General features: G+C 45.8%; 1 protein-coding gene across 1 annotated transcript; it reads left to right on the top strand.

Moving 5' to 3' along the window:
* The first annotated feature begins 2,534 nt into the window (after positions 1 to 2,534).
* LOC118930129 (uncharacterized) lies at positions 2,535 to 12,278 on the top strand. Its single transcript, XM_057494628.1, is given in 4 exon segments — positions 2,535 to 2,546; positions 3,073 to 3,156; positions 3,301 to 7,011; positions 12,114 to 12,278. Coding segments are annotated over 4 exon segments (3,972 nt in total).
* Positions 12,279 to 12,563: the final 285 nt, after the last annotated feature.

Here is a 12,563-nt window from a genome sequence, read left to right as displayed (position 1 = left end):
ATATCTTGAATTGAATCAATATTAAGTTTAAGGTCTCTAGACCTCAAAACAAAAACCCTGACTCACAGGTTTCGACTCCATACAAAATTTTCTAACAGATGAAAGTCACTTTACTTTTATATATAATTATCTTTAGTTTTCATTACAATGGCTGTCAACTAGTTTTGAAAATTCTGTCATTGTTTTGAATTTGTTAGCCCAGGATGAACTTATTTTATTTTGGTTTTTCTAAAATGTTGATACCTCTTTCTCAGTTTCCCCATGTGCATATAATAAGTTCTTAATATATATATTAGTTACATAAAAGTAATGGCAGCCCTGGCACTTCTTGTTCCTCCCTAGCACGAGATGGTAACCTTCTAAATGGTCCCCTACCCAAAGGTCTGTCTTCCCTTTTGTTCATTCTCCACAGCAAGGCCATATCTTTCTAAAATGCAAAGCTGGTCAACATTTTGGGTTGGATAATTTTTTGTTGCAAGGGACTGGGAGGCTGTTTCATGCACTCTAGGATACTCAGCCTCATTCCCAGCCTCTACACACTGAATGCCAGGAGCATCCATCTTCCCTTCTATCGTTCCTGACAATCAGAATTTCTCTAGACATTGCCAAATGTCTTCTAAGGGTCAAAATCATTGTTGTTTAGAAATACTGCCTTAAATAAAGACCTTCCATGGCTCCTCATATAAAAGGTAGTTTTTAAACTCCACAAAGCATAAAATGCTTCCATGATATTTCCTTTCCTAATTCTACAGCATTTTACAGCTCAGCGTCTATATTCCGAATTGAATTTTTTAAAAAAGTCTGGTTCCCAATGTATCCAGATATTTTGTGTCCCATAACAAAATTTGTACCACTTTCTCCCATTAGTTAGCTTTTCTTTTTCTTCTAGAATAGCAGTCCTCAAATTTTAGTGTGCATATATCAGAATTACCTGGAGGACTTGCTAAAACCCAGAGAGCTGGACCCTACTGTCCAGAGCTTCTGATTCTGTAGGTCTGTGGTGGGCCCTGCGAATTTGCATTTTTGACCAAGTCCCAGGTGATACTGACACCCTTAGAGAACCGGTATTCTAGTCCCTTTAGAGCCTTTCTCCTCACCCTTATGGCTCAGGCATTGTCTCATTTAGGGGCTTTCCTTGACCATTGCACAGTGTTGGTTGTCCCTCTGTTTCCACAGCACCCTTTTGCCAACGGTGTCAAGCCCTTACCACACTACCCATCTACTCATCCATTGGTCTCCCTGCTTACTGACAACTCCCAGTGGAAAGCTCTCTTCACCCATCCAGAGGTCTTGCATACTTCAGACTCCGTATGTATTCTCACAGCTCACCTTCTTCAACAAGGATCATCAGAGTGATACAGTTATAAGATATTGGAAATTCTTGTATTCCCTCAGCCTAATATTTTGATCTACTTACCTTGAATCTTTTACTTATGAGTTTTCACAATCACAAAGGCCAGTGGACATCTGTTTAAGTAAACTAAGGGAGAAAACTACCCAATTATTTTCTAATTGTTACATGTGTGTATGTATTGTAGAACCCTTCACTAAGAATCAACCTTATTGAAGATAGAAAGTTAGCATAAGTACAGCCATCTTAAAGCTTAGACACCATTTTCTAACCTAGAAGGAAGAAAATAGGAAAATATTAGAACCTTGAAAAACAAGTTAGTCAGCCAGCGTTGATTGCAGTGACCTTTAGTTAGCCAACCTCAATCAGTTAATCATACATACCAAGCTTACCTTACTAAGAACCACCCTAACATTCCAAGGGTGATCTTATCTCACCAGACCCCCAGGATGTGGCGTCAGCCAAAATGTATGTGTTTTTTTGGAAAAACAATGTGATGTGCTTGTGGAAAAATACTGCCCTTTTTGAAAATGCTATAAAAACCTCTGACTCTAAGTGCTCGGGGTCCTTGTTGAGACCCGCTGCGTCGGGCTGACACTTGGACCCCAGCTAGCTGGTCTCTGAATAAATTCCTCTTGCTTATTGCATCAAGAGATGCCTTCTGTGAGTGATTTGGGGCGGCGTCCTCCTCTGGGAGAATCCAACATTTGGGGGCTCGTCCGGGATTGTGCGCTCGCCCCGTTTCACTCCTGAAAGTCGCCCTTGGAGGGAGAGGTAAGACTAAGTGGCGCCTTGAGTTGTCTGTGTTCTGTGTTCTGTTTCTTGGTAAGACCGGTCAGAATTCTGAAAAGGGGTACCCTTGTCTGGCAGTCGTCCCGATCCCGTAAAGGGATCGAGACTGCGGTCGGTAGACGTACTTGGAGAACCGCAGGCTGCAACCCTGGGGGACGCCTCAGGGAGATTGGAGGGCCAGGGACGCCTGGTGGCCTCTCATCTGTTTTTCCGGCAAAGTGAATCTGATGAGATAAGGTTGATATTCGGGCGCCAAGAGTATCAGCCCACTGATTCTTTTCGGTTTTTGGTCAGAAATCTGAAGAAAACTAAGTGCGGCCGCTGTGTGTCTAATCTTTGTGTGTCTCTGTTTTTTGTGTTCTGTACGTGTCTAATACTTGTTATACTGACAATGGGACAGACGGTAACGACTCCACTCAGTCTGACGTTAGATCACTGGACAGAAGTGAGAGCGAGGGCACACAATTTGTCAGTAGAAGTTAAGAAGGGGCTATGGCAGACTTTCTGTACCTCCGAGTGGCCCACTCTTAATGTAGGGTGGTCCCCAGAGGGGACTTTTGACCTCTCCACTTTACTTGCAGTAAAAGCTGTTGTTTTTCAGAGTTCGTCTCAAGGACATCCGGATCAGCAACCCTATATTGTGGTCTGGCAGGAGTTAGTGGAAAATCCACCACCCTGGGTAAAGCCCTGGGTGCAAAAGAAAATGAGCTCTTGAGTCTTAGTGGCCCAGGCTCAACCTCAGAGCAAGGAAAAAGAGACTACCAAAATTCACCCTGACACTCAAGATTTACTTATGGTTGATGATCCCCCTCCCTACTCTCCTGCCCCAGCCCCAGCTTCTCCAGCCCCGGCTCCCCCAGCCCCGGTGCCCTCAGCCCCGGCGCCTCCAGCCCAGGTGCCCCCAGCCCCAGCGCCCCCACTGCCCCTAGCTTCAGGCACCGGGGCAGTGGGACCGCCTCCGGGACCGGCCCAGGGAACTCGACGCCGCCAAGGGGCCGCAATGGACCCACCAGGTATTTTTTCCCCTCTGGTCTTATGGGGCCCCCATCCTCGGAGAGGAAGGGGACCCGCCTTTCCAACCTCTGCAATATTGGCCATTCTCCTCTGCTGATTTATACAACTGGAAAGCTAACCACCCTCCTTTTTCAGAAGAACCACAGAAACTAACTGGACTGATAGAGTCCCTGATGTTCTCTCACCAGCCCACTTGGGATGACTGTCAGCAGCTTTTACAGGTGCTCTTCACCACGGAAGAAAGAGAAAGGATCCTCCTGGAAGCACGAAAGAACGTGCCTGGAGCTGACGGACGGCCATCGCAACTCCCTCATGATATAGAGAGGGGGTTCCCACTGACCAGACCCAACTGGGACTTTAATTCTCCAGAAGGTAGGGAGCGACTAACCATCTATCGCCAGGCTCTGGTGGCGGGTCTTCGCGGGGCCGCGAGGCGCCCCACCAATTTGGCCAAGGTAAGAGAGGTCAGTCAGGGAGCCACTGAGGCGCCTGCAGTGTTCTTAGAACGCCTGATGGAAGCCTTCAGGCGGTATACTCCCTTTGACCCCACTTCCGAGGAGCACAGTGCCTCAGTGGCTCTTGCTTTTATTGGGCAATCAGCGCCTGATATTAGAAAGAAGCTTCAGAGATTGGAAGGCTTACAAGATTTGTCGCTGAGAGATTTAGTGAAAGAAGCTGAGAAAGTTTATCATAAGAGAGAGACTGAGGAAGAAAAGGAATTGAGGAAGGAGAAGGAAAGAGAAAGTAAAGAGGCAAAAAGGGATAGGAAGCATGAGAGAAATTTAACGAGGATCTTGGCCGCAGTGGTAGAAGGCAAGGGACGCCCGCCCTCTAGCGGCAGAACTAGTAAGGCAGGGCACCTGGGCAACCGGCCTCCCTTGGATAAAGATCAATGTGCATATTGCAAGGAAAAAGGGCACTGGGTAAAAGAATGCCCTAAAAAGCCACTAAAAAAGCCTCCGAAGAAGGTGTTGGCCCTGCTGGAAGACGAGGATTAGGGAAGACGGGGCTCGGAGCCCCTCCCCGAGCCCAGGGTAACTCTGAGAGTGGAGGGGCAACCCACTGAGTTCCTGGTAGACACCGGTGCTCAACATTCTGTATTGACTCAGGCAAAGGGCCCCCTCTCTGATAAAAAATCTTGGGTGATCAGGGCTACGGGCCAGAAACAATATGTGTGGACTACCCAGAGAACAGTGGATTTAGGAGTAGGACGAGTAAACCACTCGTTCCTTGTCCTACCGGAATGCCCCACACCCCTGTTAGGAAGAGACATCTTAACCAAAGTGGGGGCCCAAATATCCTTTCAAGCCGGGGAACCTCTGGTGACCAATCAAGAGAATAAACCTTTGAGTTTAAGCGTCCTGACTATAAGATTAGAGGATGAATACCGTCTTTTTAAGGGACCGGAGCCCTCCAAAATTAGCCAGGAGTGGTTTGACCGGTTCCCAGGAGCCTGGGCGGAAACGGCCGGCATGGGGCTCGCCAAGAACCAGCCCCCTGTAGTCATAGAACTAAAAGCTTCAGCCTTACCAGTGACTGTGAGACAATATCCAATGAGTAAAGAAGCCAGGGACGGAATTAGGCCACATATCCAGAAGCTTATAGAACAGGAGATATTAGTAAAATGTCAATCCCCATGGAACACCCCCTTGCTGCCTGTAAAAAAGGCAGGAACGGGAGACTACCGACCAGTACAAGATTTAAGAGAAGTTAACAAAAGGACACAGGACATTCACCCCACCGTGCCAAATCCTTATAACCTACTAAGCTCCCTGGCCCCGGAAAACACCTGGTATTCAGTTTTAGATCTAAAGGATGCTTTCTTTTGTCTGCGCTTGCACCAGAACAGCCAACCGCTGTTTGCCTTTGAATGGAAAGATCCCTCCACAGGAACTACTGGACAATTGACCTGGACTCATTTGCCACAAGGATTTAAGAACTCGCCCACCCTCTTCGATGAGGCTTTACATCAGGACTTGGCTTTCTACCGAGCTTCAAACCCACAGGTAACTTTGTTACAGTATGTTGATGACTTATTGATAGCCACCCCTACTCAGAGAACCTGCCAAAAGGCCACTGGAGCCCTTTTGGCTGAGCTTGCCAAATTGGGGTACAGGGTATCTGCTAAGAAGGCACAGATCTGCCAACAACAAGTGACTTATTTGGGATACTCTCTGAGAAATGGGAAAAGGTGGCTTACTGAAGCCCGAAAGCAGACTGTGACGCAGATTCCGGTTCCCACTACTGCACGCCAGGTTCGCGAGTTTCTGGGGACAGCGGGGTTTTGTAGATTGTGGATATCCGGATATGCTTCCTTGGCCGCCCCTCTGTATCCCCTCACTAAGGGAGCAGCCCCGTTTGTTTGGGGATCTGAACAACAACAGGCCTTTGATGATATCAAAAAGGCCCTCCTCTCAGCACCCGCTCTGGCATTGCCAGACATAACTAAGCCATTTATCCTTTTCGTGGACGAACGGAGCGGAGTAGCTCGAGGAGTGTTGACCCAACAATGGGGACCTTGGAAGAGACCTGTCGCCTATTTGTCTAAAAAATTAGACCCCGTGAGTAGTGGATGGCCCACTTGTTTGAGAGTAGTGGCAGCTGTGGCCCTCTTAGTTAAAGGTTCTGACAAGCTAACGCTGGGACAAAAACTCACTGTGGTTGCTCCTCATGCGCTGGAAAGCGTAATTCGACAACCACCCGAAAGATGGATGTCGAATGCCAGAATGACTCACTATCAAACCTTACTCCTGAATCGTGATCGTGTGGAATTTGCCCCACCTGCCATCCTAAACCCAGCTACTCTGCTCCCCAATGTGGGAAAAGAAGTGCTTCATACCTGCCAGGAAATCCTGGCTGAGGAGACGGGGACCCGTCGGGACTTACGAGATCAGCCCTTAGAAGGACCGGGACTCCTGACCTGGTACACAGACGGGAGCAGTTACATCATGGGAGGTAAGAGGATGGAAGGAGCTGCAGTAGTAGATGATGACCGAGTTGTGTGGGCCAGCGGACTCCCAACGGGCACTTCTGCGCAGCGAGTAGAGCTCGTCGCCCTGACTCAGGCTTTAAAGATGGCAGAAGGTAAGAGACTTAACGTCTATACTGACAGCTGTTACGCTTTTGCCACTGCTCATATACACGGGGCTATATATAGACAGAGAGGGTTATTGACTTCTGCCGGGAGAGATGTTAAGAATAAACAAGAAATCTTAGGTCTGTTAGAAGCCATCCATAGACCTAGAGAAGTAGCAATAATACATTGTCCTGGGCATCAAAAAAGTGACTCTCCAATAGCTCAAGGAAACAGAAGGGTGGACCAAGCCGCAAAACAAGCAGCCCAGGGAACGAACATCTTACCCCTCCAGGTGTACCCAGAAGCCACATGTAGTAAGAACTTTCAGTATACCCCCGAGGATCTTGCTCGGATGGACAAGTTGGGGATCCAAAAATCCCCACCCCTTGGAATGTATAAGTCAGAAGATGGGAAAATTATCCTGCCCCAGAAAAAGGCAGGAGAATACTTAAAGCAATTACATCATTTGACACATTTGGGGGCCAATAATCTAAAAACCCTGGTTCAAGATTCCCCTTATCATGTCATCGGTTTGGGAAAATTGGCAGACGAGGTTGTAAGAAATTGTGTTCCTTGCCAATTAGTAAATGTGAACAAACATCAAGTAATATGCGGAAGGAGGCTTCGAGGAGATCGACCAGGAGCCTACTGGGAAGTTGACTTCACTGAAATTAAGCCTGCTAAGTATGGATATAAATACCTCCTAGTTTTCCTAGACATCTTTTCAGGATGGACAGAGGCGTTCCCCACCAAAACTGAGACAGCTCAGATGGTGTCCAAGAAGATCCTTGAAGAAATATTTCCCAGGTTCAGGATCCCAAAGGTATTCGGCTCTGACAACGGTCCTGCCTTTGTTGCCCAGGTAAGTCAGGGATTGGCCAAGATCCTGGGGACAGATTGGAAATTGCACTGTGCATATAGACCCCAAAGCTCAGGACAGGTAGAAAGGATGAATAGAACTCTAAAAGAGACCCTGACTAAATTATCCATAGAGACTGGTTTATGTGATTGGTTAGTCCTCTTTCCTTTCGCCTTATTTCGAGTCAGAAACACCCCCAGCCGTTTTAAACTAACACCTTTTGAAATAATGTTTGGAGCTCCAGCTCCGCTAAATGCAGCTCACCTCCATACATCCTCTGAATGTGTGACTAATAAGTTTCTGCTTGAAAGGTTACGGGCTCTGGAAGCTGTGCAGAAAGAAGTGTGGGCCTCTATCCGAGAAGCCTATCGGCCAGAGGACATCTCAGTACCTCACCCGTTCCAAGTGGGAGACTCTGTCTACGTGAGATGACACCGAACGGGAAATCTTGAGCCCCGGTGGAAAGGACCCTTCATCGTCCTTTTGACCACACCTACAGCTGTGAAAGTGGATGGCATCTCCTCCTGGGTCCACGCTTCACATCTGAAGAGAGCACCTCAACCAGGCCCGGATTGGCGAGTAATTCGAACTGATAACCCCCTTAAACTTCGTTTGTGTAAGAATGATTGTGTCACTGATGATTCTGATGGCCCAGCTACTCCCCACTCTTCAGGACCCCAACCCCCACGAACCTAGACTACTGACATGGCAGGTCTGTTCCCAAACAGGGGAGACAGTATGGTCCATTTCTAAGGTTGCTCCTCTTAAAACCTGATGGCCATCCCTGCACCCTGATGTTTGCGCCTTAGTTGCTGGAATAGGAGGCTGGGATATACCCGAGCTTAGCTGGATGCAGGCAAACAGGGTCAGGCCCGCGACTTCGGCGTATTACATCGGAGGAAAACAAGCCCAGAGCCAAAGTGGCTTATGGAGCTTTGTGTGCAGAAATCCTGCCGCACGCCAGCAGATAAAGACCACTACTTTCTATGTCTGCCCCCGTGACGGACGAACCTACCAACAAACCCAACAATGTGGGGACTTGCAATCTTTTTATTGTAACTCTTGAAGTTGTGAGACTACGAGTAACGTTTATTAGAATCCTGTGTCTGATTGGGACCTCCTTAAAGTAACCCAGAACCGCACATCCCCCAACTGTGAATAGACAGGACTGTGCCTCCCCTTAAATATCACGTTCAGTGATAAGAGACACCAGTATGATGAGTAGATCACTGGACGGCAGTGGAGACTTAGATATTACAAATCTGGATATGACAAGGGCCTCGTATTTACTGTCAGACTCAAAGTTGAGACCCTTCCAGCTGCCCCAATAGGACCTAATTCTGTCCTAAGAAATCAACCGCGTCTCCCAGCCTCGATCCTGAAGCAGACTCCGGTGCCTCCGGCAGACCCTACCACTATTTCTGCTGCCCTCACCCCTGACCAAATAGCCCCCTTTCCTGACACTGGACAGCGCCTCTTCAATCTTCTTGAGGGGGCTTTCCAAGTTCTAAACACCACCAACCCTAATACTACTAAATCCTGTTGGTTGTGTTTCTCCTCTGGACCTCCTTACTATGAAGGATTGGGGCTGTTGGGCAATTTTAACAGGACGACCAGCCACGAGATCTGTAGCTGGGGAAACCATAAGAAGCTGACCCTGACCGAGGTGACTAGAAGAGGGAAATGTTTAGGTTCAGTTCCCCCCACTCATGAAGCTTTGTGTAATGAAACCATATCCATAAATTCCTCAGGGGAAAATGAATATCTAGTCCCTCCTCCCGAAGGGTGGTGGGCCTGTAATACTGGATTGACCCCATGTGTCTCTACTTCCGTCTTCAATTCTTCCCGCGACTTCTGTATCATGGTTCAATTAGTACCTAGATTGATGTATCATGATGATTTCTCATTCGTAGCTGAATTTGAACCAAAACACAGGTATAGAAGGGAGCCAATCTCGCTGACCTTAGCTGTATTATTAGGAATAGGAGTCGCAGCTGGAGTAGGAACAGGGACAGCCGCCATTATCCAAGGGAACCAACATTATGCGGGACTGAGGACAGCAATTGATGAAGACCTAAAGACTATAGAACAATCCATTACCAAACTTGAAGAATCTCTAACCTCCCTGTCTGAAGTAGTCTTGCAGAACAGACGAGGATTAGATCTGTTGTTTTTAAAAGAAGGAGGATTGTGTGCAGCCTTAAAGGAAGAATGCTGCTTTTACGCAGACCATTCTGGAATAGTAAGAGATTCAATGTCAAAACTTAGGGAAAGGTTAGACTAAAGGAAGAGAGAATGGGAGGCCGGCCAAGGGCTATTTGAGTCCTGGTTTACTAGATCTCCGTGGCTCACAACCTTGATATCCACCTTGACTGGGCCTTTACTTATTCTTATACCACTCCTCACTTTAGGACCCTGTATACTAAATCGGCTGATGACTTTTGTTAGAGAAAGAGTGAGTACCGTTCAAGTGCTAATGTTGAGGCAACAATATCATTAACTCGCACAACAAGAGGACACAAGCATTCCATGATTGGAATGCTCCTTAAAGAGAAGTGGGAAATGTAGAACCCTTCACTAAGAATCAACCTTATTGAAGATAGAAAGTTAGCATAAGTACAGCCATCTTAAAGCTTAGACACCATTTTCTAACCTAGAAGGAAGAAAATAGGAAAATATTAGAACCTTGAAAAACAAGTTAGTCAGCCAGCGTTGATTGCAGTGACCTTTAGTTAGCCAACCTCAATCAGTTAATCATACATACCAAGCTTACCTTACTAAGAACCACCCTAACATTCCGAGGGTGATCTTATCTCACCAGACCCCCAGGATGTGGCGTCAACCAAAATGTATGTGTTTTTTTGGAAAAACAATGTGATGTGCTTGTGGAAAAATACTGCCCTTTTTGAAAATGCTATAAAAACCTCTGACTCTAAGTACTCGGGGTCCTTGTTGAGACCCGCTGCGTCGGGCTGACACTTGGACCCCAGCTAGCTGGTCTCTGAATAAATTCCTCTTGCTTATTGCATCAAGAGACGCCTTCTGTGAGTGATTTGGGGCGGCACTCTCCTCTGGGAGAATCCAACAGTATGAGAGTGCATTTTATTTCTGAGGCAGTCAGCTTTGAGTACACTACAACACCCTTGTAAACCTACAGAACTCCACCAACTCATCAAAATCACCTGCTCTTCTCCGACAAGACCTAAACCAAGGGCAGCAGGGCTACTTTTACAGCATCATGAGGATTTACGACTCCAGGCCCAGTGGGAGGCCTGCAGGCCCTCTATATTCACAGCCTTCAGCGCCAGCACCTGCTTGGTGAGTTGTGAATTTAACTACCTGACCCAAACCAGGCACCTCAGGAATGTGCTTGTTCATTGTGGCTGGAAGTCAAGTTTCCAGATAAATAATTTAAGTAGGTTGGCCTCTGCTAGTGTGCTATTTTATCAACATGGTCAGCAGGCCAAGTTTAAAAATGAATATCCCAGACAATAGAAAGCAAGGTTTCTTGAGTAAATTAAGAGAGTTTAAAGAAATCATAGTACAGAAAGTTATAAAATGTCAACAACTGTCAGATTTACAGGAATATGATCTAGGGTCAGACCACAGCTCAGCCCCTTTCTGGATGTTAGGCTCATGGGGTTGGTTTACTCACAATAGTGATACTTATACTTATTAAGCATTTACCTTGTTCCAGACATTGTGTGAGGAGCTCTACACATACTACCTTGTTCTCTCCCAGCTTTACAGCTGTGGGAAGCTGCAGCTAAGGCAGATCGTATAATTTGATCAAGATCATACAGATAGTAAATGTCAGTTAGGACCCTCACCTACAAAGACCATGAATTTTTACCCCCATGCTCTGATGTCTCTGTTCAACTAACCTCATGGAATTTTATGAAGTACAAATGATGCAATGATTGCAAAAGACCTTCACGGATTAAGAGCAGAATCTGCTGAAAGATATAATTGTTACATCCCTTCCTTCTAGAAAATGTTTTCAGTCTCCAGCTTGCCTCTAATATACTCTCTCCTAATGCCAATAGGGCTTTTTTTTTATGAACCACTAACTTGGCATTAACACTCTACCTAATATTGTTGCTCCTTCATTTGCACAAAAAGAAGTCATGATTTTTGCAAATGATTTAATAACAATAACAATAACAATTATAATTACCTTTTATTAGGGCTTCCTATGTGCCAGGTATGATTCTAAGGTACTTTGTATGAATTGTCTTATTTAAACCTCAGACACATATACATGATAAGTGCCTTTATAACCCACATTTTACAGAAAAAAAAATTGAGGTATAGATAAGTTAAGTAACTTGACCAGGGTCATGCAACTAGTCAGTGGTGGAGCCAGAATTCAGTCTGGTCCCCATGCTTATCTGAAGTGTTGCAGAACCATCATCTAGGGTAAATTGTGGAGTAAAATTACATAGAGGCCAGTGAAATCAGAACCAGAGATATTCTGTGTTTAGTGCACATAAGATCTACCTGTGTACATTATTAAAATGTAGATTTCCAGGACTAACTCTCTGAGTTTCTGATTTAGCTCTTTGGAAGAAAGCCAGAAATCTGCATTTTTGAAAAGCATTACTAAATGTGGCCTCAGTCAGATGACTCTGTAGTAAATGATCTGCAGACTGTACTCTAAAGACACTGAGAGAGATTGAATATCTGTTTCTGATTTCAAGGTTTTGACACTGAAGATAAGCAATTCATGAGCAGATTCCTCATGATCCAAGTCCTTCTCTAAATGATTTGTCATGCTAATCAATGGCTAAGTATTTATGACTTTATTGAATGGGAAATGCAAAAGAAGAACAAGATACCTCCTATCCTCAAAGGTCTGGGTGTGCTAAACACAGTTGTTTCTACCCTGCAAAGTGAATATGTGCATATTTGCAGTGCTGTTCATTTGTTTTGCAAAATTGTTGACTTTGAAGTCTCTCTCATTTCTTTCCTCTTAGGCTGTATTACTCACAGGAAACCTTGGCCTGTGCTGCTGCCCTTAGAGATTCAACCAGGGGAGCCTCAGTCACGGCAGCTCACCCGAAGAACCACCCCCCAGAAGGCCTCAGCGTGAAGAGGACGTGGCTGTCAGCGCTCCCTGTGGTCGGACCCAGGGTGCAGAGAGCAAGACTGATGCCTCCGAGACTGTGGTTTTGCACAAGCTCTGAAGCAGGCACTTGGCCCATGTACCCTTGGCATCTAGTGAGTGCTTAGTATATATTTGTTGAATGAGAATAAATAAAAGAATAACTTCTAATGCTAATCCCACACCTATGAATAATCTCTCTCCCACTTAAATAAATTTAACCAGAAAGAACTAGTTGAGAAGTTTAAGAAAAACAGACTCAAAAGTAAACAAGCCTTTCACTTCACATATAACCTCTAGAACAAAATTACCTTTGAAGTTTTCAAAGTAAAAACTTCCTTTGAATTAGTACCTCCCAAAGGAGCCC

Source organism: Manis pentadactyla, chromosome 17 (assembly GCF_030020395.1).
Source record: "Manis pentadactyla isolate mManPen7 chromosome 17, mManPen7.hap1, whole genome shotgun sequence".
Taxonomy (NCBI): Eukaryota; Metazoa; Chordata; class Mammalia; order Pholidota; family Manidae; genus Manis; species Manis pentadactyla.
This window is presented reverse-complemented; position numbering and strand designations above follow the sequence as displayed.